The 25,831-nt window shown below is 44.9% G+C and overlaps 2 protein-coding genes across 4 annotated transcripts in view; one reads left to right on the top strand and one right to left on the bottom strand.

The window, feature by feature from the left end:
* The window catches only part of LOC126046299 (24-hydroxycholesterol 7-alpha-hydroxylase), a 27,502-nt gene extending 14,632 nt beyond the window's left edge, over positions 1-12,870 (bottom strand). Inside the window, exons 1-4 of one of the 2 annotated variants that reach the window (XM_049818518.1) lie at positions 12,843-12,870; positions 4,495-4,630; positions 2,996-3,170; positions 814-963 (exon numbers count right to left, since the gene is read on the bottom strand). In XM_049818518.1, coding sequence (XP_049674475.1) covers positions 814-963; positions 2,996-3,120 — 275 coding nt within the window. In that variant the 5' untranslated portion in view covers positions 3,121-3,170; positions 4,495-4,630; positions 12,843-12,870. Of the gene's footprint in view, positions 1-813; positions 964-2,995; positions 3,171-4,494; positions 4,631-7,531; positions 8,052-12,842 lie in introns of those variants that run through there. The other variant, XM_049818517.1, reaches the window with a different exon arrangement.
* SLC25A27 (solute carrier family 25 member 27) lies at positions 12,633-25,831 on the top strand. 2 transcript variants are annotated; one of them, XM_049818519.1, is made up of 9 exons: positions 12,633-12,914; positions 14,432-14,626; positions 15,404-15,488; positions 17,345-17,467; positions 19,148-19,260; positions 21,447-21,531; positions 22,187-22,279; positions 22,633-22,735; positions 24,111-25,831. In XM_049818519.1, the coding sequence occupies exons 1-9, from the start codon at positions 12,812-12,814 to the stop codon at positions 24,180-24,182; spliced, it is 972 nt and encodes a 323-aa protein (XP_049674476.1). In that variant the 5' UTR covers positions 12,633-12,811; the 3' UTR covers positions 24,183-25,831. The 2 variants fall into 2 exon arrangements, 1 of the variants encoding a protein (XP_049674476.1); XR_007508298.1 differs by lacking the exon at positions 24,111-25,831 and having other exon boundaries at positions 22,168-22,279; positions 22,633-22,660.

The following is a 25,831-nucleotide window of genomic DNA, read 5'->3' as shown; positions in this document are numbered from 1 at the left end:
GGCAGCACAAACCAATATTTCCTTTTCCATGAGAAGCACTCCTTGGTTTCTCTCCAAAAGCCCCTGGGCAGCAGTTGGTTGATGAATAGTCAAGTGTCAGTCTGGCTGACAGTAGTGTTGACTGACATGAGGAACAGCACGTCTGAGACCTTCACCTTGGTCAGACTTCATCTTGCAGCCAGGACCTGTGACTGATTTTCATATCTATTCCACTGCAGGTTTTCATTGTGACTTTGGACAATTGCTTAGGTCAATCTTTTCAAGAATGACCTCCCCTGAGAAAATAAAGGCCACATTTTTAGAGCATCCTTAATTCTTTCTGAAGGCTATTTTCAGGTGCTCAGGGTGCTGAAATGGCCCTGAGAGCACTGACAGGCTCCCTTCCTTGGCATTTGGTTGCCTCTACTCAAGGTCAGCTCTGAGACAGTGCAGCCACATAACCTGGGATCAGTCAGCTGGGAAAACAGCTAAGGTGTTGGAAGGAGCAGAGAGATGCCTCGCTGGTGACTGCCTCAGCTTGGGACTCACATTTAGGCTCATGCCTTTGCCCTTTGCCCAGTTCTGCTTCTCCCTGACAGGTCCAAGCTGGACCCTACCCACCTAAGCAAGGTTGTCTCTGCTTTATGCGAGGAAAATGCATGAGGTGAGGTCAGAACTTTTTTGAAGCACCTAGCTGAAAGCCTGCCTGACCCAAGGGTGTACCATTGATAAAGACAGCACATCATCCTCCAGGGGAGATGTCTCTCTGTTGATATCCCAGCAAGCAAAACGCCTGTAATGCATATACCATGTGCATCATCTCTGCTCTGTTACCTCAGGAAGCACTCGGGCATCTGAGAAGCGTATTCGAAGTCCTCATCATACTTCTGAAAATGTTCTTCAAACTCTTTGATTTCACTCTGACTTGTTGGGCAGATGTCTTTCCCAAACAAAGTGTTCACGACTGCTGGATACATGACATGCCTGCAAGGACAAGATCCCCATGACTTACAGGCCATAGGGAAGCCGTTGCAGCAGTTTTAGGTCAGGACGTGGCACGTTGACTTGCCAACATTAGAAGTGCGGGACTCAAGTGTCATGCCAGTATGGAAGGGCTGGCGCAAGGCTTATACCTCGCTCACACCCTCACTGCAGATTTTAAGCAGAGGCTGGGAAATACACAGACCTCAGGCATCTGGCTGAACTTCATCAGCTAGCGTTTGGTCACTTGAGCAGTGGCAGAAAAGCTCTGGGTGCTGAGGTCTCCTTCTCCCCATTAACCACCCCTCTTATTTCAGGTTAGCCCACATGGACCTTGCAGGCACTGGACAACCCCTTCTGCAACCAGACACCCCAAGAAATCCTTCCTCTGGCTGCAGCTTTGCTGGACTGAACAATGCTTTTTTTGTTGTTTTCTTTCTACCTCCCTCCCTCCCTATTTGCTCCTCTGTTACCCTTCAAGCTCTGCTCTCGTTTCCAAGGCCTCTTCACCTGTACTCTCGGGCTCTGAGAAACCCTTATGCAGTCTTTGCTGGGTTCAGCCGCTGCTCAACACGTATTTCAGGCAGTGGCTCTTTCACGATCTTGCTTTTCTACAGATCATAAAGGAGGTGGAGCCACCTGCTGGCTTTGTGGATTTTATTTTGGGTCAGCTAAATAAAAAGTATCCAAGGCATTACAGTCCAATTCTTCTATCCTGTGTTGTCTGGCAAAACCCTAAGAACAGATCACACTCAGCACAGATTTACTGTGGATGACTCTTAGGGATTCTGTAGTTTATCAACTAGCCTATGACTTTTTTTTTTAATTTTAGACAAAGAGTAGCTGATTCGGATTTGATGACCAGTGTCCGTGACAGCCATGGCAGTGGGAAGAACATCCTGTTCCCCACAGCTGCATCAGGGATGCAGTAGGGAGCCATGCATGCTTCATGCATGACTTGTACACCCACGCCACCATGGGCACCCACGCCATTTAGTGGCCCACAGTCTGTGCTGGTGCTAGTAGAGCACAGAAAAACAGGTCCATCCGTGCCCTCAGAAACTTGAGCACAGGTAAAAGACCATGGATGGATTTGGACAGGGAAATAACAAGAAAACGTGAGCCAATATTAGCATAGCAGGCAGCGGTGTAGCACGCTACCGATTTGATGACTGTCCATTTTTTCACAAGAAGCAGATGTGACTTTGATCTCAGAAGACAGGTGGGGGAACACCATGGGATGTGGGGGTTTGCACCCCATTATTGAGACCAGTGGGACTGAGGGCTGGGAGGTTTCAAAGACCCTTTCCCCCACATTTTTCCCCAGTTAATCCAAACTGCAGTAATTGAAGTGACAGATGCCCAGTGTTTTAGCCGCAGTAAAATGCTGTATCATCTTAGATGTATTATGCAGCAAAAGTCAGCAGAAGACAATCTGGATGTGACGTCTTAGAAATAGGTCCAAACCAAAGGTAATATTCAACCTGTAGTCCTGATGGACAGGCAAGATACAGGTCTTGTCCCAGATGATCAGGAAGAAGGAGGAGTTAAAAGCTCTGTTGTTGTCATGTGAAACTATCAGTAAAGGGATTTTTTTTTTTTTTTCCTAATGAAGGATGAAATTCTGACAGCAAAGTCAGTTGCAGAGGTCTTTAAATTTTGGGCTAGGCTTGGCCCAAAACACACAGGCAAAGTTTTCATCCTGCTGAAGATCAAGCATTTTGTCTGTTCTTAAGTTCTTTATAAACATGTGAAGTTTTTATGCCGTCTTTTGGGAAACAGGGTTTGCTGGAAGATGCTGTGTCTTCTTTTTTCTTCCAAATAGGTAATATAGACATTTCTCCTAGCTGGGAGAAAGACCTTTAGATGAAACCCTGCCCACTCTGTGAGCCACCTGAAACTGTGAAGCAGCAATGAATATCCTGACACAGATTTTCTAAAACCTGAGAGCCTGACCTCCACCTGCTTTACAGTAACATCTCTGCTCCCATATAGGATACCCATGCATTACAGATGTGCTGCAAAACTCCCTTACCTTACCAGGTCATTGAGGTCACCTGTGCCCTCCGTGCCCAGGTGTGCCATGTGCTCATTTAGTTCCTTACACAAAGTAACCGTGAACATGTGCAGATTAGAAGGACCCATTTTTCCCTTCATCATGATGTAGAGGTTACCATAGTTCTGATAAAATGCTTCTGCAGGGACAGAAACTAAATACAAAAAGAAACAGAAATGTTTTGGAAAGTAGATGAAGTACATTTTCACTGAAAGATAGAGTGAAAAATTTTACACGTAACTTGTGACTCTAATTTAAATGCCTTAACCCTCATTTTCCTAGAGTAAAATTCCCAGAAAGCTTTCTTCTAATCCTATGAAGATTTTGGTGAGCCCTCTGCTTCTACCAGTCTGTGTAACATCTTCCTGTCTCATGAAGCTTCAGTGCCAGAATCAACAACGCAGAGTTTTCCCCCAGCTTCAGTGTGGATGTAGAGAGAGGTGCATGCACTCCACAAAACTGACTGAAATGAAAAATAAACTAATCCAAGAAAAACAGTTTGAGTCTTCATGCTATAGTAGTGCATCCTCTCAGTCACACCAGGAGAGGCTGAGAGAGCTGAGACTGTTCAGCCTGGAGAAGAGATGGCTCAGGGGGATCTTACCAGTGTGGATAAATAATCTGGTGGTGGGAGTAAAGAAGATGAGGCCAATCTTTTCTCAGGACAGGAGGCAATGGGCACAAATGGGAATACAAGAGATTCCACAGAGACATAGGAAAGTTTTTATTATGAGGATGGTCAAACACAGGAACAGGTTGCCCAGGGTGGCTGAGGAGTCTCCACCCTTGGAGATACTCAAAACCCAACTGGACACAGCCCTGAGCAACCTGCTGTCACTGACACTGCTCCGAGCAGGGGCTTGGACTAGGCGATGTCCAGCAGTGCCTTCCAGCCACAGGGCTTGTGTGATTCTGTGATTTAATCTTTCTGCCAACTTGCTTTTCTCTCATCTCACAGTCCAAAATTGCCAAACTACTCAAAGAATTCTCGTCTGTGTGATTCCACGTGGATATAAGCACAGGAGCTGACGGAGCATGCCACTGTGGATGGGATATATACCTCATACCTTTCTAATGACTGTTGTACTACAGGGTAACAGCTAATTATTGCTACAAGCTAATTTTCAAATTAAGTGATAGGACAACTTACTATTGCTCCAGACCTGGTACACATAGGTGGAGTGTCTAGCCGCAGAAAAGGACCTGATCTCAAACTGGAGTTGCCTAATGATAAAAGTAATAACAGTCCCTGGTTCAGAAAGCTTTGATCCATTGAGGCTGAATCCAAATCACTTTGCAGGCTTACAGTGCTGGATCTTCACAAAGGAATTTAATTTCACCTTCATTTTGTAGCGTGGTCATGGGTCAAGATAAGCATTTCAAGCATGATCAAAAAGCCCATGGGCTTTGGATTAGGCTTTAATGTTCCTGGGTAACTAGATCTGATTTCGATTAAAAAAGAGCTAGGTCTCATTTACCTGCATTCTTGACAGCTGCTTGTACTGCCTGTTCAAAATTTAAGTCTTTAGATTTAAAAAATACTTCAGTTCCTTCTTCCTCAGTCACAAAGGTAAACCGTTTTCCCAGAGCGAATATTGTGAATATAGGCCCATGCTGGAACAGACAAAGATTTCATATTACTGTTTTGTTACCATGTTTGATGGGACCCCCAGGACTTCAGTGCTGCTGCGAGGTCAGGAGGAGGGAGGACCTGGTCCTTCCTGCTCTCTATACACCTTGGCTCAGAAGTGCACAAAGATGAACATGAATCAGACCCGAATTTGTAGACTTACAGACCAGAAGGGAACATCACAGGGGCCTGTCTGACCTCCTGCAGAGTAGAAGAGATTCCTTTTCTGAGATTAACATTTTATATTTGAATTACATTACAGTTCAAACAATACAACCTACCTAGATTTAAAGAACTCAAATCTACTGCATCTCTTGGCTGCCATAGCACAGTACCTACATTGCAAAAATATATAATCCTACCTATTTCAATCTACTTTTTTTTTGACAAGAAGTTCCCACTCCTGCATCTTTTTACTGTTGGTTTTTTTTTTTCCTTTTCTTCTCTAGTTTAAAGGTTCTGCTAATACCAACAATTTCTTTCTTGTACAGGTGTTTAAAAATTAATATCAAAATAGCTAACAAGCTTTAAGCAGAATAGATGGAGTTTATTGAGACTTATGTTCAGGGAGGGTTTTTGATGCATAAATCATTATTTCTTTTTCCCTTATTCTAATATCCTAGAGCCCTCTCAAAACTTTCAGCAGTAAGTATTCACTTCTGAATTCCTACATGTCATGGTTTAACCTTAGCCAGCAACTAAGTACCATGCAGCCACTCGCTCACTCCTCCAACCCACAGTGGGATGGGAGGAGAATTGGAAAAAAAGAAGTAAAACTCATGGGTCGAGATAAGAACAATTTAATAATATAAATAAATAAATAAATAAATAAAAGGAAGATTACAAAAAGAGAGCGAAATAAAACCCAGGAAAAGACAAGTGATACACAATGCAATTGCTCACCACCTGCTGACTGACCTGGCCAACTCCCTGTATTTTATATACTGAGCATGACGTTCTATGGTATGGAATATTCCTTTGGCTGGTTCGGGTCAGCTGTCCTGGCCACACTCCCTCCCAGCTTTTTGTGTGCCTGCTCACTTGCAGAGCACGGGAAACTGAAAAATCCTTAACTTAGGATAACCACCACTTAGCAACAACTAAAACATCAGTGTGTTATCAATGTTATTCTCATACTAAATCCAAAATACAGCACTGTACCAGCTACTAGGAAGAAAATTAACTCTATCTTAGCTGAAACCAGGACACTACATTATGAAAAAGATCACTGATATTTGTAGAGACTCTAAACAAGCAAACAAATATGCAACATCTACAGGCTGTCAGATGTAGGTATAAAAAATTGAAATTAGGAAATGAAGCACCTTTAACATCTTCTTCTTAGTCAAGGCAATTTCTGCTCACAGGCAAAAGCCTTAGAAATCAAAAGCCCAGCATTTAGATTTATATGCACACCACCTTCTTTTGGCAAAGTTGTTGTACATATGGAAAGGTTTAAGGCTTTCATAAAGTCTCTAGACACATCAAGGAACTTGATTTTCTTTTTCAGGATACATTGCTGACAAGGCTGAGAAAAGTTTTCTGTTGATATGTTTGGAATATTGAAAAGCCTTGAATCCACCTTGCTCACATAGTTTATGCCATTGACTTTAACCATTTCTTTTGTTGTCTGGGTCTGTATTGTAAAGCCTGCTTCATCAAAAGCTCTTTGAAGCTGAGGAAAAGATTCCTCTTGACATCAGTTGAATTTTGATTGTGTCCTTCAACTGTAAATTATTAAAGAAAGAATTACGGTTTAAACTCTCTGGGTGATAATAAATAAAATATTGTTTTAATACAGCTGAATTGCTAAGGTTGCTTTTTTATGGATAACAGCATGTCCTCATCATCAGGCTGGATAAAAATCAGTGAACTTGTACTGTGTTTGTTTTTAAATTAGATTTTTTAAATTTTAAATTAACATTACAATGTGCTTAAAGAACTAATAGCAACCTGCAATAACACGTAATTATTCAATTAAGGTCACATTCAATTAAAGATTGGAACACTTTATTTTAGATGATTACATGTGAGCAAGATGCCTAAGCTCCCATTATAGACAATAGAGATCGAGTCTATGCAGTCAGGGGAGCCTACAAACCAATTCATCTGACCAGCTACTGCATACCTCTGTTTTTGAAACTGAGCTGAACTGCCCTTAGACTCCATTGATAAGACTGACTGGTTTCATTTTTAGCTAGTTTTTGCAAGTAGTGGGCTGTGCGATCCTTCAGTATTGAACACTTGAAGCTGAATATATTGCATCAGTACTAGGTGGTATCATCACTAGATGAAAACGGGCAAGTGGGGTTTACGCTAGTTTGTATTAGCTGCTTAGAAATTAAACATCTAATCTAAATTAATCATGTCGGCTCTATCTACCAGACAGACATAGAGAAAGGAAGGCATGTCCAGGGGGTAAATCCTCACACCCATCTTTCTTTGGTAAGTTTTTCAGGATGGAAAAAGTTGCCTGTCAAGCATGCCTGTGTCTCTCGAATGTTGAGGGACACCAGCTGGTACTCAGAAATCTCACCTAACTCTAGGCATCCAAATAATTAGTCTCCTGGTCCCAGCACCTGGCACAGGGCTTTCCACATTATCTGAAACCAAGATTAACACGTAGCCAGACTGCAACAGCAAAACAGCAGAGGTGCTGGGTCCAGACAGGATGATCACAGCACAGAGATCATGCCTGGATCAGATCCACAACTTAGCAACATTACTGTTACAAAGCCAATCCTTCACCCGCTAAATGCTCCTGATGTCACAAAATGTGACAGGAAAGGGGCAAACTTAATGTCGAAGTTTCCCCTCACTTTTCCCCTTGCAGGCAGCCAGCCCGAGCACTCACCCACGAGCAGGCATGCCACCACAGCCATTACCTTGCTTCTAGCTTGCTCTATAAACTCCAGAGGAGCCTTCCCGAACTGAAACGCAGCTCCAAACCAAGGGATCCAGCTCCTGATGCAAGGAGGGGAGCTCAGGTTTTTCAGCTGAAACAAAACGGCCTTGACAATAAGAAGTCCCAGGACTGCTGCCAAGAGGAAAGCAAGAGCCATTTTGCCTCTTCGCTGCCTGCCGCAGCGGCTGCTCCGCCTGACACAGCACCCAGCACGGCTGTGCTGGCCTGGATTACCCAAGTCAATGAATACGGCCTCTTCTATCAGTCCTGCCAGCTGATCACTGCCAAGGAGACAAGCTGTCAAAGCACCAAGCAGTCCAGGGGACAAGCCCTTGTTTTGGAAAAAGCAGAGGCAATCCTCCTCTGCTCTGGGATGAGTGCCAACTCCACTGCTTGCAAAACTTAGATGTTGCTGTAACAAACCCTTGAACTTTGCACCAGCTGCTGGAAGGCTACCCGAGCCGCCAGGGATGCAGCCAGGCACACCGTGGCAAAGTAGTGCATCGCTTTCTTCAGTTAAAAAAATTATTTTTTTGGCAATATCAAGATTATAAAGCAGAGAGGCTGTGATTTGCAGACATATAGCTTTCAGCAAGGCAGATGGCAAGAAAATTCTGCAGGCGTCACCTGAAGCAGTAAGCCTTATGAAAGGTATCTTTCACCTGTCTGAGACCATCTCGTTAAAGGCTAGATGTGCGTCCAGTGTCTGAGGAGCAGAGAAAGGCTTCGGAGGTTGAACTGACAATTCAAAACCTGCTGGTGGCCCCTATAATATCACTGCAATGTCAGAAGACAAGATTTCAGAGAGGTCAGATTGGTTTCTTTGCATGAGTGAAGTGGCACACCAAAAATACGTACAGAATTGATTAAGTATAAAAAAACCTAGGAAGTGCTCTCACAGCCTACCCCTGCACACCCTCAGCAAGTCTGAAGACAATGCAAAACCAGAAGGAGTAGTTGATAGACCAGATGGGTGTGCTGCCATTCAGAGGAACCTCGACAGGCTGGAGAAATGGGCAAACAGGGACTTATCATAGAATACCAGGCTGGAAGGGACCTCAAGGATCATCTGGTCCAATCTTCCTTGGCAAAAAAGTGACATCATGAAGTTCAACAAAGGAAAATACCAAGTCCTCCCCCTGGGTAGGAAGAACCCCATGTACCAGTACAGACTGGGGGCCACCTGGGGGGAAAGCAGCTTTGCAGATCTGGGGGTCCTGGTGGACACCATGTTGAACATGAGTCAGAAACGTGCCTTTGCACTCACTAGCACCCTGGGCTGCATTAGGAAGAGCGTGACCAGCAGGACAAGGGAGGTGATCCTCCTCATCTGCTCATGGCTGGAGAGATCCATCCAGAGTGCTGGGTCCAATTGTAGGCTCCCCAGTGCAACAGAGGCATGGACAGACTGGAGTGAGCCAGTGAAGTGCCAAAAAGTTCATAAAGGGGCTGGAGCATCTCTCCTATGAAGAAAGGCTGAGAGACCTGGGACTGTTCAGCTTGGAGAAGAGAAGGTTCAGGGGATCTTATCCGTGTGTATGAACACCTGAAGGCAGAGTGCAAAGAGGATGGAGCCAGGCTCTTTTCAGCGGTGCCCAGTGAAAGGGCAAGAGGCAGTGGGCACAAAGAAATACAGAAAATTCCACTTAAAATTATTTTTTTATCATGATGGTGGTCAGACACTGGAACAGGTTGCATGGAGAGGCTGGGGAGTCCTGGGAGACATTCAAAACCCAGCTGGACACAGCCCTGAAAGCCTGCTCTAGGTGACCCTGCTTTGAGCAGGGTGTTGGACTAGCCAGTCTCCAGATCCCTTCCAGCCTCAGCTGGGGTTTTTTTTGTGATTTTGTCTTCTTTTGCTCTGGCTCTTTGTCAAAATGTCTTCTTCTGCTAAGTCCCCAGGACCTGATCCTCAGGCCCAGATTCCTTGGTTGAACAAGCCCTGCTCAGCCTTTTCTAGCTCTTCATCTGTTTGCTCCATAGACAAGCATCCAGCTGTACATCACATCTTACTTGTCTCCCTTTACTCAAATACTACCTTCACACCTGTGTTTCCTTTTTAATCAGTCTCAGCCTCTCTGGCTCTGCCCCCAAAACTGTTTCCCCATGTCCTTCCTCCTGAACCCTACCTAGTTCTGTCCCATTCTCTTTGTACCTGTGCTCCCAGGTCTCACCAGAATAAAACCACGCTGGTGCCCGAGTAAGAGGTAGACCTGAACTGTGCTTGAACTTGTCCTCATGTATATTTTTATAAAACGTCAATAAGTACTAACCCAGAAGCCTTACCCACTCACTAGCTTTATGTGTTTTACTAGGAGAAGGTTGTCGTTCTTCGCTATTATATTTTGTAAGACCATAGCATGGGAACACCACACTGTTTGTATGGTGCACAATTTGTACATCAGTTTGTACAAAGACGATTATTCCATTAAAAGTGTCTCCATTCCTATACAGGAATAGCTGCACAGACAGGAACCTTTGTACCTGTGGACAGTACAGTAAAAGTAGCACAGCAGAAATACACCTGATGGTAGGAGGTTAAGAGCTATGAAAAACAGTTCTGTGGCCTTCATTAAACAGTCATGCTGAAATACGTTGGGATGTTACCTACGCTGGTCATAGGTGCAGACGCCCAAATGTGTGAACTGTAAGTAGGATGTGGATCTCCATTTCGCAAACTGTCTGAAGGAACAGATAAATCACTTTTAACTGTGATATTACTACACTTCTGTGTTTAGCTATCACAGCCATTTGTATGTGTATTTCCTGGTTTTATTTTACCCATTAAATTCTTTCTTTTCCTACAAAGGGCTAAAGTGATAAGAGAGCTAAAGGCCTTGTAATATTGGAGTATACTTTCATTACACACACAGCCTGATTACTGAGTTTAACGTGATCTATGTATATGGGTACAACAAGCCCTTAAGCCTCTGTGGAGAAAGACATTCATTAAAGCCTTTTGCGTTTGGTTTGGACATTTTTTGTTTGTTTGTTTAGCTTCTGCTTCCGGGGCACAATTTGGTGAAGGACACAAGACACTACTGAAAGGCACTGTTGGGAGGAGGACACAATCAGTACGATGGTGTGATAGTCTTTCCTCAGACTAGGTCCTAGTCCTGGGCAGATAATAGTTAATGGTCTTTCCAATGTAAACTAACAGAGTCACCACTGAGGGAAGCAGGTGAGAGGACCGGGGCAGTTTGGCTGCCTTTCTCTGGCAGCACACAGCCCTCCCAGACCCTGCTGCTGTGTTTCCACCGCATCTGAAGTCCACACTCCCTCCCTGCATATGCAACCTTTGATCAAACTGGCTTTGGACAGAAACCAGAAAATGCTGTCTCACTGAAAACTGAAATAAATAAATAGGAAGGGTCCTCTCTGCTGGAGCTGCGTCCCTCAGGATCTGGGGATGTATAAACTCCAGCTGTTTGATCGACCTCCGTGAGCACTGGCCCTTCTCTGCTCCACAAATGACAGAGCTGTCCACACAAGCGTCCGTCTCCAGGTCAGGGTCATTTCAAAGATCCTGTGGGAAGAGAAAATTCTTCCTCACTGCCATCCTCAAATCAGTCTGGTTTAAAAAAGAACTTATTTCCCCAGACTAAAAATGACCACAGAGAGCTGCTCTCTCCATAGGATGCCGCAGTGTTATGGGGTTTATTTTCAGGAGGGATCTAGTTGTTGTTTTCCACCCCCTAAAGCATGGTTATAAAGAAGACAGAGTGAGACTGTCCCCAGAGGTGTACATCTAAGGGATGAGAGGCAATGGACATAAGATGCAATGTGGGAAATTCTGACCAAATATAAGGAAAAAATGTTCACAAAGTGGTTAAGCACCAGAGCAGGCTGCAGTTGTGAAATCTCCATCCTTGGAGGTTTTCAGAAGGTGACCAAACCAAGACCCTGGGCGACCTGATGTAACTCTGAAGCTATCCCTGCTCTGAGCAGAGGATTGTACTAGATGACCCCTAGAGGTCCTCTCCAACCTAAATTATGAATCAATAATATACAGGCTGATAGTGGTACAAGCTGACCCAAGCCCGGACAATAGCTATGGAGGGAGGCACAAAAGTGCCAACAGTAGATTGCATAAACGGTCTAGAATAAGGCTCTGAACCACTTGTACCCTCACTGCAACCAGGCAGGTTTGCATTAAATAGCAATATGCCTTCTTCCCATTTTAATCAGGGGTTTGTTGGTAGTTTGTTTTATCGCTGCATGAATTCTAATGCATTCTAACCCAAAGAAGGATCCAATTTAATACTGATCACTGGTGACCGATGAGATAAATTCATCTGACTTCAGCTGAATATTTCATCTGCGTTACGCCCTTCATTTGTCTGAATCGTTGTGACCGGGACTGCACACCAAAATGGTAGGCAGTCAGACAGGGGTGTGCGGAGGTGTTCTGGGATAAGTTTCTGTGACCTAAAAAATCCTCAAATCCTCAGCATGAGGGTTAGTGATTAATGGCTAATGATTAACTTAGCGATGCCTTACCTTTTTTTTGCTGATTACAACCTAAATATGCCCACAGTAATTTAAGAAAAATTAGGACTGGCACGCAATTAACAGGACTTCAGCAATCAGCTAGGAAAAGCTTTAAACTTTTCACATACGGGGCTTTGGGCAGAGATTGGCTTCTGTCTTCCCAGGTTTCTGTGCCCCTTGCTCAAGCTGCACTGCTCTGTGCCTAATCCCCAGGAGACGTGAATTGCTGCAAGCACTCCAGCTCGGCATGTAGCTGTTGGTAATGCAGCTTTCGTTAAACCAGATCTGCATTGATTTCATCCATCTCGGATGCCTGTGCAGCTGTTTGACGTGGGGATGCGGTTTAGGGCTCCCGAGGAACTGCTGTCAGTGACAGCACCCCATAAAGCAAACAGACCCCACACATGTTCTCATAATGTTGAGTTCTCATTAATCTTTTTTTTTTTTTTTTTTTTTTTTTTAACATAGATAATGGGCAAAATTGCGTGTGTGACTGTACTTGTGCTGCCGGCTCGCTGGCAGAGTTGGTGACAGACTACATTTCCCAGGAGCCTGTTACGCAGGAGTCTCTTGTGTCGCTGCACAAGGACCTCGCAGCTCTGCAGGAGGCACTTGGGCTGCTGCGGTTCCTGGTGCTGGCACTAGAGAAACATGACCTTCAGCAATTTGCCTCCTAAACGACCCAGAACAGAGCTGAGCTAGGGTCTGCTTTTGCTCCAGACCCTCCTCGCAGGGTGGCTGGTTAACCTTGTTTCATGTTAGACGCTGGATGTCACCCGCGGAAGAAGAGAAGAGCTTACCTCTTCCAGAGAGATGGCCCCGAGCCAGCAAATTTGCTCTGTCCGCCTGTGCAGCGGCTGTGGCAGAACTAGGTACAACTCACTCTGATTTTCTGAGAGGGAAGGGGGTCAAAATTTACTTATGGGGGGCAGGGGGAACTTCAGTCACCAGACTCTGTTCCTCAGTGTTGCTCTGGCTTTTCCGCTCCAGCAAATCTGTTCGTTCCACTCTGCTTGTCGTGACTTTTCAATAATTTAACCCTTGCAAGTGTTTTATGCCGCCTGACTGTGGCTGGAGGGAGGGGTTTTTCAGGTTGAAATCTTCGTCTCTGAGACCGAAGGGCTGCACTCATTAACACAGAGCAGTTGTGACTAATTTAAGCTTTGTGGTTGCTGGGTTTCTGGAAGAAGACTGAGGAGGCAGGATGATCTGTTGCCTAAGTTAGTAGCAAGGGGCTGACTCCTTCAGGAATTTGCTTTTCAACGTTAATGCAGATTAATCAAAGAAAAATCGAACCTTACATAGCTGGTTACAGTGGACATGTCTGTAAAAATGGAGTGTAGTAAACTGCTTGCTGAAATGCATGGAAAGAAGCACCCCAGGATCTGCGCAGCACTACTTTGTGATCAGTAACTGATTTGGAATTTCTTAGCATACCCTATATAATTTCTACAAGCTCTTCTTACAGGCATGTCTGTTGCATTGCTCTAATAATTTGCAACTTCCCAATCTCTGCTGTTCTTTAAACATGAATACCAAACTTAATGCACAAATAGACCGTAAATCTGCTGAGGCTTTGAGTGGTGACTGCATTCCCCTACTGCCTCTGAGTCCTGCTCTGGAATGACCGTGTAGCATGGTGTGTCACAGAGGTGTTGAACCAAACACAACCCCTGCTCCTGGGCACTCACCGCCTGGGAAGGTCCATCACCCAGTGAGACACTTTTGGCCTGGAACTGAAATTAGGGGCAGCAAATATGTACCCACACAGTTTCAGGAGCAGCCCTGGGAAGCTGAGATCGAGTTGGACCACCTTCCCTAGCCACCAGTTATTTCAGTGAGAGAAGTAACAGGCTAAACATAATTTTTGTGTCTGCATCAGAAAAGCAGCATGGTTTAGGGTGGTTTGCAGGATAGATGCTCACCTGCACGTGTGTCTGCATTACAACGGCCACTGTGGGGTTGTTCTTGACTGTAACGTGTGCTGCCACTATGCTGGGCAGAATTGGAGAGGCCACACGCTCGATAAGAGATGTGACTGATCTTTATTCTGTGGGAGTAACTGGAACAGGATTTTTAATCCAGAGTCTCTTGGAAAGTACACGTATTGTACAACAAATCTGCAAAAGGAAATAAGGGAGAAAGACTTGGTGTTTGACAGGGATGTATTTTGGTTACCCATGCCCAGAGCCACTTTTAACAGATCTGGACGTGCATCTCCTGTTCTCCACGAATCGCCTTCACCCCCCCTTGGGTATGGTCCCTGCTGGTGCTTACACAGACCCCTTGGCCGCCTGGCAGGGGGGCTGCGGCACGAACGGCAGCAGCGTGGTAGGTTTCCCCGCAGCTGCACTTGCATTCACGTTTGTTCCCTGCTCTTTCCCTTCAGTGACGTTTCCCCTGGATCTCACGAAAACTCGACTGCAGGTCCAAGGTGAAGCTGCCGTTCACCGCAATGGAGCGGCTGCCGCCGGCCAGGCGGTCGCTTACCGCGGGATGCTACGCACCGCGGCTGGCATTGTGCGAGAGGAGGGCGTACGAAAGCTCTGGCAAGGAGCCACACCGGCCGTCTACCGCCACATAGGTGACTATCTGCTCACGGTGGGACAAGTTTGGGTCCTGCCTTCTGTGGCCAACAGCCTGTTGGAGTGAGCTTGCCTTATCTGCTTGTACTTTAAATATATCTGTGAGGACCTCTTCAGTCTACCCTGCAATCCCACTTCAAAATATATGGGATTCTGGCTCAATGTTGTCTCTTCCCTCTCTTGCCTGTTCCTTCACAGCCTTATTCTGGCTTCTTGGAAAACAAAATATAATTTCCCTGCCGTCTTTGCAGGAAGGTCTTCAGCTCAAGCAGGCACTCAGAGTCCTCAGAACAATAAATATCTGTTATTTGAGGGAAGTGGGGATGGGCTGGGAAAAAAAGATAAGGTTGCAAGCACTAGGATGAAGAAACACATTAGTGGTTTGGCCACAGGTAACAGCTTTCTATGTTTTATTCAGAAATATGGTCACAGCAACAAACCTCAAAAGCACTTGTAGGAGGTTTTCTGCTTGGCACCAGCTAAGAGGGAAGCAATGTTGTCGTGTCTCTTTAGCGTGCGGGCATAAGCCATGCTCATGGCTTGTCTCTCATGGCTCAGCCAGAGAAATTCTCTGATGCTAAAAAAGTTCTGGCTCTAGCATTGCTACCAGGCAGCCCCCTCGCTTTCCCCGTTTTGATGGTGAATGTGAGAGCAGTGACAAGCTGACCCAGGCAAGCTCTGGAGTGTTTTATAACCAATCTCTTGGCCTCTCTATCACAGCGTGACCTCCAGAAATGGCAGACCCAAGAATTGTCTCCTGCTTTTGTTTTCCACAGTGTACTCTGGCGTTCGGATGGTTGTGTATGAACATCTCCGTGACTCCGTGCTTGGCAGGTCTGAGGATGAAAGCTTTCCTTTCTGGTAAAGTTGCATATTTATGCTTTTGCCTGTTTGGGGATTCCCCTGTTTGGGGAATCCTGCAGCCCTAAAAGCTGTCTTTTCCTCATGGCTCGCCTATACTAAAGAGGGTAAATATAAAGCAGGGGTTTAAGCACAGACACAGACATTCTGATTTTAGTTTCAGGGCAGTATCTTTTCATTCAGCTGGGAAGAGGACTAAGAAATATTGTAATAAGTGTCTCAGAGGCTTAACTAGGACCAATAAAGATACTCTGCTAAAGAGATGGAGAAACATGATAAACCGCATGGATAGGAGCAGCTGTCCTGGGCTGGCAGGGATTAGCCTGGATGAGAGTGGAGGCAGGGCAGCTTTACTGTGACTCAAGGTCTGCGATGTAGTAGCAACTCTTTTATTTCTGTGTGGGCCAGGCGATACTGCGAAGTGCAGGTGAGTTGTGGCCGACCGTACAGCTGTGTGTAATGGCTGCTGGAGAAGCTGTGAGCTATTGCACAAACCTGACACCAGCGTGAGTAACCGTGACTAATCCTACAGCTGCCTGGGTAATGCAAACCAGAGGTTCAGCTGAGCCAAGCTGGACTTGCAGCTTGTGCCCTGCTCAGCTACGAGGTCACCCGAGAGCTTGATGAGCTCCACACGGGGTGAGGATACATTTCCAAAGGTATGATGGACATCTCAAATATCCAGAAAAGAAGTGAGGGGTGGTACATCTCAGATTTCCAGCTGCTGAAGGGATGGGTCCTGCTAGGTGTTGTGCAGCAGCAGTATGGCAACGCTTGTCTGTTTGCTGCTTGTCGTACTGCCTGGGTAAGAAGTTATTATGCCATTGGATTATAAGCAAGGGGAATACGAAGGTTTGCTGGTTCTGTTGTTGTATCTTAGCCTGAGAGATGGAAATTTCCTGGCTACTGAAGAGGCAGATGATGAAGGAAAAAACGCTGTTTTGTTCATGTGTGTATGATGGATGTCAGCCTAAGTTAAATCTGTGCATCCTTCCTGAGGAGACAAATGATCCCCATAAAAAGCAAACCCAAAGTCTTTGTTTTGCAAGTTTAATTTAGCAACAGTTAAATCTCACTCAGTCTCTTTTTTGACAATGCAAGTGGCATACAGCCACAGAATTAAGTCTCTGGCTGTGGGGAATGAGCAGATTTTTATAGAAGTTTTGCAAAAATTGGTTATTTCTAATTGTCAAATCTTTACTGTTAAAATGTCGGTCACGTACCTTTATAATCATACACTTTATCACATCCAATCAAGTATTTTACTCCAAAATCAAATCTTGGGTCCAAAATGTAACCAGGTTTAGGATGGCATTTATAAAATCTAATACAAAATACTTATCATGCCTGGTGCTATGGGTAGGGGGAACTATGGATAATATTGAAATTTCTGGTTCTTCTAAAATAAGTAGAACCACAATATTAACACAACTCATCTAGTAGCATTAGGAGATAAAGAAAAGTTTTATATATCAGCAAGCAGTTTAGAATTTCTGACTGGCATTCAGTAGCACCATCCCTTACTTGTGTACATTGCCATCCTGCCTTTAAACCTCAAGCGAGGAGCATAATGTAACCTGGAGACGAAGCAGAGCATCTTGGTGACATATAATCACTTGATTTTTTCCCCCAGATAAGTTTTAACCCTTTCTTAAAAATTGACAGAAGTATTACTGACTACCTTAACTACCCGCAGTCGCCACAATTATTACCTTAACTTTGGCTGTTAGTATAAGGAATAATCATTTATACTTGTTTCACCTGGGTTGTGCTGCTGAACTCTTCAGCTCAGGTACTGCAATTTGTGAAGATTTTCACTGTACTCTGGAGCACATTTTTTTCTCCCTGTTTCGCAGGAAAGCTGTAGTCGGAGGCATGTCTGCGGGCGCCATCGGACAGTTTTTTGCCAGCCCAACTGATCTGGTGAAGGTGCAGATGCAGATGGAAGGAAAAAGGAAGTTGGAAGGAAAGCCGTTACGGTCAGTTCCTCTTGAAGCTGGTGGTTTTTTTCCTGTTAATGATTACTGTTTGGCCAAGGATGTGGTTCTCTCTGTTTTCTGCAACCCTCTCTCCCAAGATGCTGGAAGCCCTTTTGGGGGTAGAGCAGTGCCTGAGAGGCATACAACGGCTCTGGGTAGCGGAGAGGGTGGGGGGATCCGAGACTTCCTCCTTATTCCATTTATACTCACCTTCCTTATCCTGATTGTCGTGGTTTAAGCCCAACCAGTAACAAAGCACCACAAAGCCACTCGCTCACTCCTCCCGCCCCCCAGCCCCTGGTGGGATGAGGAGGAGAAAATATAAAGAGAAGCTCGTGGGTTCAGACAAGGACAGGGAGGGATCACTCACCACTTATGGCCACGGGCAAAAGACAGACTCAACTTGGGGAAAAAACAAAATCAGTTTGATTTACTACCAATCAAATCAAAACAAGGATAATGAGAAGTAAACCCAAATCTTAAAAACACTTTCCCCCCACCCCTCCCTTCTTCCCGGGCTTAACTTTACTCCAGGTTTTCTCTACCTCCTTCCCTCCAGCAGCGCAGGTGGATGGGGAATGGGGGTTGGGGTCAGTTCATCACACGTTGTCTCTGCCGCTCCTTCCTCCTCAGGAGGAGGACTCCTCACTCCTCCCCTGCTCCACCGTGGGTCCTTCCCAGGGGCTGCAGTCCTTCAGTCACGGCCTGCTCCAGCACGGGCTTCCCCAGGGAGCAGCGGCCATCTTGGGGGGCATCCATCCCCCTGCTCCGGCGTGGGCTCCTCTCTCCCCGGGCTGCGGGTGGGCATCTGCTCCCCCGCTCCCCTCCAGGGGCTGGGGGGGGGACAGCCTGCCGCCTGGTCTCACCGCGGGCTGCAGGGCCATCCCCTCCTCCCCTCCTTCCTCACTGACCTCGCTGTCTGCACAGGGGTTCCTCTCACGTTCCGATCCCCTCACTCCCTGCAGGTTCCCCTTCTTAACTCTGCTCTCCCAGAGGTGCTACCACCATCAGTGATGGGCTTGGCCTGGGCCAGCAGTGGGTCTGTCTTGGAGCTGGGGGAGCTTCTGGCAGCTTCTCACAGAAGCCACCTCTGTAGCCCCCTCCCCTGCTACCAACCCCCCGCCACACAAACCCAAAACACTGATGTATTGGTCCCAGAGACCACAAACCCTCACACATCCCACATGTACAGCATGTCTGTGCCAGCACTCTGCTGGGGGAGGGAAGGATGATTTCTGAAGAAGGGAAGCTGGAAGAAAAGATGGGGGAAATGGCTCATGCAGGATGCCCAGGCGCGGGGGAGGGCTGGGTCACCTCCAGACAGCAGGGCTAGAGACCCTTCTGCAGATACCAGGACACACTGCTCTTTGCATCCAAAACTGCTGGCATCTTTTTGCATCTCGTACATTTAGCATTGCAACCCAGCTGGGAGATCAAAGGGTCATCTGTCATTAGTGACCAGATTGCTGCTTACCACAGCAACCGTTATGTTTGGTAAAATACTGTGGCATGAAAGTCAAAGATGGATCCAAAAATGGATCAAAAAATGGATCTGGAGGGCCAGATCCTTGCAGGTATAAATCACCTTTCCTGTGTGAGGACCTGGTGCAGCGAAACACTGGAATATGCAAATATTTCTCCATAGCTGGGCTCTACCTACTAGTTGCATATTGATTTCAGGTTTCGAGGAGTGCACCATGCGTTCATGAAGATCCTGTCTGAAGGAGGAATACGGGGGCTTTGGGCTGGATGGGTGCCAAATGTCCAGAGAGCTGCCCTGGTGAACATGGGAGGTAAATTTCATAATTTGGGTCTCCAGCGCTTAAGGTCGCATCTAAGCTTTAAGAAAGGAGAGGTCAGCTACTCCCCTGGTCTTCATCTCTTGGTTATCTACACTGGGCATCTGTTTGAAGTGCACTGCAGGTGACTTCCACCTTGAGCATTTTGTTCCTGTGGAAATCAAGTTTCTTAAAAGTAACACTTTGTGCCTGAGGGATGGTGAGCTGGGAGCTGAGGGGGTCCCACGGCCAGCAGAGCAGGGATCTCACCAGCCATGACCCAGCTCCCTGGTGCCCGAGCAAGGTGAGCAGGGCAGAGCCAGCGAAGGCAGCCAGGTTCCACCGAGATCCAGATCCTCAGGAAAGCGTGTGGTGATGAGGCAGGTCTGAGGCCAAGCCAGGAAGCTGAGCCAGCATGACTGGTGAGGGTCACCAGGGTCAGACACAGCTCAGTGACCACCAGCAGGTCTGTGGTGATAAGAAAGGTCCAAGGTTGAGCTAGGGAGATGGTCCATCGGTCAGTGTCCAGACCAACAAGGTCCACAGCCCATGCATGGTGTGATGGAGCCACAGACGGGTGCGCCTACAGTGTAGTTCAGGCAGGGACTGAGGGTTCTAAGTTGAAGTGGCTGCCCGAGTGGTTGGCTGATCCAAGCACTCAGTCCATCCACATACAGATAGAGCTTCCCTGTGCCTCTCCAAAACTGCTGGGATATGTTGAACAGTCTTTGCTCTCCTTCCTGAGGTTCTGTTTATCATAGAATCATATCATAGAATCACCCCTTCCACTAGACCAGGATGCTCAAAGCCCCAGCCAGCCTGTCTTGGAACACTTCCAGGGATGGGGCAAAGAGTTGCGGTCAACGGCTTGATGTCCAAGAGGAGAGCAGTGATGAGTGGCATTCCTCAGGGGTTGGTATTGGGACCGGCGCTGTTTAATGTCTAGTGTCCCTGCCCATGGCAGGGGGTTGGACCTAGATGATCTTTAAGGTCCCTTCCAACTCAAACCATTCTATGATTCTATGATGAGTGCGACCATCCAGCCAATTCCTTATCCACTGAGTGGTCCATCCGTCAAGTCCATGTCTCTTCAATTTAGAGACAAAGATGTCATGCAGGACAGTGTCAAACGCTTTACACAAGTCAAGGTAGATGACATCAGTTGCTCAACATTATAAAGTTGCTTCCTTTATAAAGTAAGGAGGGAGATGTCTTTGGGACCAAAAGACATTCCCTGTGGGTGCCCACCATAAACACTTGCTCTGTGCTTGGTGGCACATATTATAACACTGCCTTGGCAATTTTTTATTTTGCATGTTTCAATTTCTTTGGTATGATGGTTACTGATTTCTACGTCATTCAGCACAGGGATATGTTAGCAGCATGACCAAAAAATACCTTGGAAGATAGAAAATCAGAGGTGGTGTAAGCTTACACCTTGCTAAGCAGCAGTAAAGGAATCACTGGATGGGTAATGTTTGCAGCAGGAGCTGCTAAATAAGGGCTATAGAATGACTATTAACTAAGGTATGTATCTCCATACACAACGTTAACGTGCAGTCTCTGCATGTAAACTTAAAGAAGCAAACTATTTTACGAGTGGGAGATCATCTGCACTGGATATGTTTGGGCTGTAAAGCACTACAAAGTACTGGGAGGGTCATCCTGGTTAGTAGGCTGAGCTCTTAAGTTTTAAGGTCAGGACATTGGAAATGTAACCCAGATCTGCTAATTAACTTTCAGATCACTGCTTTTATTCAGATGCACAGATGCCATAACTCATGTCTGCTTTCCGAAGAACATAACTTCCATAACATCATCTACTTTTTTTGTCTAACATTTCTAACATTTTTATAACACTTGCACAGAAGCGGGAGAGGTAGAACCATCCTTATTGTGATGTTTCAGGGTTTGGTTAATGAGTTATTTTGCAGAATTTTCCATTTGAGATCCATTTTATCATTCGTAGGGTAAATCAGAGGAGACGGTAGCAGAAGGGAGCACATACTCACAAGTCTAACAACAGGACCTAGGTGCCACAACCGCCATCAGAAACTGGGGGCAGAGTGCAAGCTGTGCCAATGGGAGGAGCTGCACTGGAAATTTAGGTCTTGCCAAGCCTCTATCCTATGTCAGCGATGAACAGCACAGGCGACATTTCCTTCTGACAATGCTGTTTTTTCTCATTATCCTCTTTACAGATCTGACCACTTATGACTCGGTGAAACACTTTTTGCTCCTGAACACGCCACTTGTGGACAATAGTGTGACTCACAGTGTTGCCAGGTGCAGTATTCTGCAATTACCCCTTTTCCGCTGCGGAGCATTTCCAGCATCACTGTCTTGATCTGCCTCTCTGTGCCATGATACTGCTGATAAAATGCACCTTTATAACTACTTTTTTTTTTTTTTTGCCTGAGAGGACATCTTTGTACAAAAGACACAAGACAAAGGATGCAACCATTGCTACAAAACTGCCCGCACTAGAAGTGCCTTGCTGATGCATTTAAACACCTCACACATCTGTGAGAGCACAGGAATTTTCGGTTTTCTAGAATTGGTACTATTTTATCTAACCTAGTTTTAATTTTAGCAAACCGTAAGAGTGAGCAATATAAACTCTGCAGAACAACCTCTATTACTGCCTCAAATTATGATGAAATCTGCTTTATGTAAACAGTATCATAAATTTCCTATTGTGGGTCCTTTATCCCTGCCTCAGAACTGCACACAGAGGTGAGGGAAGCTGGTGCTGGGAGGACATCTGAGCAAGAGCAATACCAGCAAGCCTCCTCCCAAATCAAGTTTATGTTAAGTTATGAGGCATTAGTCATGACTTTATGATAACTGTTTTAATATATTATATATAACTGGAACCATGATGCTTAAATTGTCATGATCAATCTTAGTTTCTTCTTTAAGTATCTGTTGCTGCTGACAGTTGCTGTTCTGGCCTGGTAGCTGCTGTTCTGGGAACTCCTGCTGACGTGGTCAAAACCCGGATAATGAACCAGCCGAGAGATAAGCAGGGAAGGTACAGACACTTCAGAGACCAACTTTTCAGTAGAAAATTGAAACCCTGAGTCTCACTGATTTCACTGGGAGTGAAGTGCTAAGTCTTTAATTTGCTCTTCATCTTTCTGATGATAATTTCATTGTTTCAGTTTTGCATGTCCAGGGAGGTTTGTTGTGATGACCACCCAAGCATACCCAGTTACTTAGTGGATTTCAGTTCTGATGAGACTCCAGTGAGCTTACAAGAGCTCTTGCTTGTACAAATTCACCTCATTATTTTTTTTTGGGGGGGTGGGGGTGGGGGGTGGTTTGTTTTTTTTAAATTGCATATTTGTAATCCTAACAGTATTTGTTCTCCTTGCACACTGCCAGAGGTCTGCTGTATAAGTCTTCCACAGACTGCTTGATTCAAACTGTACAGGGTGAAGGGTTTATGTCTCTATACAAAGGCTTTATACCAACCTGGATGCGAATGGTAAGTGCTTTTTAACTCTCTTTACAAGACAGTTGAACAATGTAGCATTAAAATGTAAGGAGTTCTTTTTGTGTCAACAATTTTCCAAAACTATTTGGGTGTCTCAATTTATTTAATTGCAGTTAGCATAGTTGAATGTAGCATACAATTGCATGCAGTGTCACTTCCCCCACCTTGGCTCCTGCATCTCTTTAACTTGGAAAATGCTGTCCTGCTTAGTGATTTTCCTTGCGATTTTCCTTGCTTTTTTTTACAATTGCAGGCTCCCTCCTTTCTCCCTTCCTAAACTCTCCTTTGTTCCCTTCTTGCTCCCAGCCCTGGACTCCCTTTGCATCCCTCTTGCTTTCATTCCTCCTCTCCTGATCTCAGAATTGCTTTATTACCGCTCCATCCCGGATCTCACTTTTGCCCCTCTTGTATTCAGGCTAGCGGCTGCCTCCTGCATACTGCTGGGCCGTTAAAGCTACACCTGTACAATTAAGCCAAGCAGCAGCTGGAGCCTGGGAACTGGAACTGGGCTGTCTAGACTGTTAGTTTGGGCAAGGGACAATTCCCAATAGCAAATTTAGATGTGACAACCTTTTTTTTTATATTTAAATCTCTAAGAATTTAACAGTATGATTACATCTAGACTCTGCCAGCTGGCTTCGAGGTCTTGACACTGTTTAATTCACCAGACTGAGCACTAAGATCGAAGGCAAAAGCCTCCCTTCTCTAATTTAACTGAGCACAACAGTGGCCGCAGTTGTAGGAAGGTTCTGCTCAGTTGCCCAGTCCCTGTGTCCCTGAGCAGGAGAACATTCAGTATTGACGGGGTCTTTGCGAGTTTACTACTAAGCTAAAAATTTCCATGGAGCATATGCCAACTTAAATTTCCCAAAGGCTTCTATTTTCGGGGATGTTTAGTGGGTGTTTCAGAGGAGCAGGAAAAGGTGTTTCCTAGGCACAGGGCAGCCCTTTGCCAAACACCAATCTACTGCCAAAAAAAAATAAATAAATAGAGCGTCTCAACTAAATGGGTGCCGGATATAAATTTTATGCTAGGAGAACCGTGTAATTTTCTGATTAAAGTTTTACAACAAGTAAACCCTTTAAAATTTTTTTTAAAAAGCATTCAGCCTGAAGTAGTCCCTGAGGATGAAATATTTCAGGTCAAACATTTATGGGTTGGCAATCTGAAAAAAAAAAGTTTTAGGTGTCTTGTGAATGACTGAGTAGCCCTAACCATATGCGACACTATGATTTTTGTATGAAAGACATAATATGAGATTGAGCTTAAGAATATGATTCTTAAGAGGAGACAGCTTAACCTAGTGGGTTTATTTACTGGGTCACTTCTGTTTTAAACCTCTAACTTCAGTGTTTGCTTTCACAGGCTCCTTGGTCACTGGTATTCTGGCTTACATATGAACAAATCAGAAGGATCTGTGGAGTTAGTTCTTTTTAAAATCATGAAACCACTTCAATTTTCACAAAACAAAGAAGAAGCGGAAAGCTTAATTCTCATTCCACAAGGCATCCCGACCCCACAGAGAACTAATGCATTTAGGAGATTGGCAGTAGGATCACATGTACAGGTTGCTGCCCCAAATCCAGTCCTTACTGGTTAGGAGTAGCCATGACTTAAGGATACTATTTGCTTGTCAGGCTGCGATATGAAATTTAAGTTATCCACAGGATAAAATTGTCACCATAATACTTCCACTGCCAGCCAGCATCAGCTTTCAGAAACAGTAAACAGAGGTAAAAAAAAAAATAAATCTACCAAGCAAGTAGAATATAATACTGTTTGCTTGTTTGGTAATAGAGATGGTTCCTATCGTTAAGGACAAGTACAGGTTGAAAAATGCAGCACCGAACATCTGTGGCTAAGCAGTGCATCAAATTATTTTGGAATTTTTGTTATTATTACATTTGCACACAAAGAACTACTGCTTATTAGTTTGATGCCTCAGCAGACCAAGCCTTAGTGCTAGGGACTGAAAAACATTAAAGCAGTTTAATTTCAAATTTGCTTTACACAAAAGGTGGAAGTGTTTGTGTTCCTCTTACAGACTGCCTGACCTCTTCACTCAACCATCTGAGTAACATCCATGAGTGAAATGCAGTCCTGTTCCCAGGAAATCAAAAGCCTCGTTCGCTATTCCCCTCTTGAAGGACTTGTAATACACATGCTGTCCATAGGACCCAGCTGAACTACTTGTCCTGTGAGAGCCCCAGTGCTGACGTGGTAGACTGGGTCATTAAGGTACCACTTTTCCATGGAGATACGCACTCTGCCCATTTTAAATCTAGATGAAAATATAATGATCTCTTCGAAAACACAAACTGTTTGAATATGAGTGATTTATTTTTATTTTTTTTTTACAACCTAAAGCTTTCTAGATTTCATAGGAAAGGGGACTGCTGCTGTTTGTCACTAGGCTTATCTTCGGCAACCAGGAGGCAAAAAGGCAGTATAAAAGCAATCATAATGTAGACAGAACAAAGCTGGCTTTTAGCAATATCTAGTAATGAAAAGACTGTACGAGACTTAGTTCTCTGAGTAAATACTCAGGATTTCTTCTAGACTAGTCTTTGCAACTAGTATCTTCAATGTGCCCATTTCTGATTAAATACAGTTTGGGCATCTTCTTGGCTTGCACTTGTACTTTTTGATTGTATTGTAGATCTGTTGTGGCTGCGTGCATTTGGGTATGTGATTTCAGCCTGGAAAAAAAATCATCTCACCATTATTAGGGACTCAGAAGTTTTTGTTTAGAAATACTGTTATTCTTCTAGTTGTCAGCCTGAGAAACTACTCTGAGTTCTTTCCCTCTTGCACACCATCACCAGTCAAAGCTGCTCCTTCAGTTACATCCTGAGTGGTCCTGCCTGCAATCCTGTTACTCAGATAACCCTGACGATGGACATGCAGAAGTACTTGATCTATTGAGTTAAAAAAAAAAGAGTAATTTTAAAAGTCTTGTAGTGAAAAACTGTTTTAACTCTTAATAAAGCTCTTTTTTTTTTTTGAGCATGAAACACTAGAGATTTGTAACACTGCCGATTCCTAGCATTTTGTATTAAAAAACAAATAAACAATTTGAATAGCAA

The sequence above is a fragment of the Accipiter gentilis genome, chromosome 16, assembly GCF_929443795.1.
Source record: "Accipiter gentilis chromosome 16, bAccGen1.1, whole genome shotgun sequence".
Classification (NCBI taxonomy): domain Eukaryota; kingdom Metazoa; phylum Chordata; class Aves; order Accipitriformes; family Accipitridae; genus Astur; species Astur gentilis.
Note: the sequence above shows the minus strand (reverse complement) of the source record. Positions and strands in the feature narration are given on the sequence as shown.

What these genes read in the sequence shown, in the direction of transcription:
- SLC25A27 (XM_049818519.1), top strand. Translation starts at nt 12,812, where the DNA reads ATGTCACCCGCGGAAGAAGAGAAGAGCTTACCTCTTCCAGAGAGATGG. An exon ending in GGCCGTCTACCGCCACATAG is followed by an intron (nt 14,627 to 15,403) that starts GTGACTATCTGC and finishes TGTTTTCCACAG; the next exon opens with TGTACTCTGGCGTTCGGATG. An exon ending in TTGGAAGGAAAGCCGTTACG is followed by an intron (nt 17,468 to 19,147) that starts GTCAGTTCCTCT and finishes TATTGATTTCAG; the next exon opens with GTTTCGAGGAGTGCACCATG.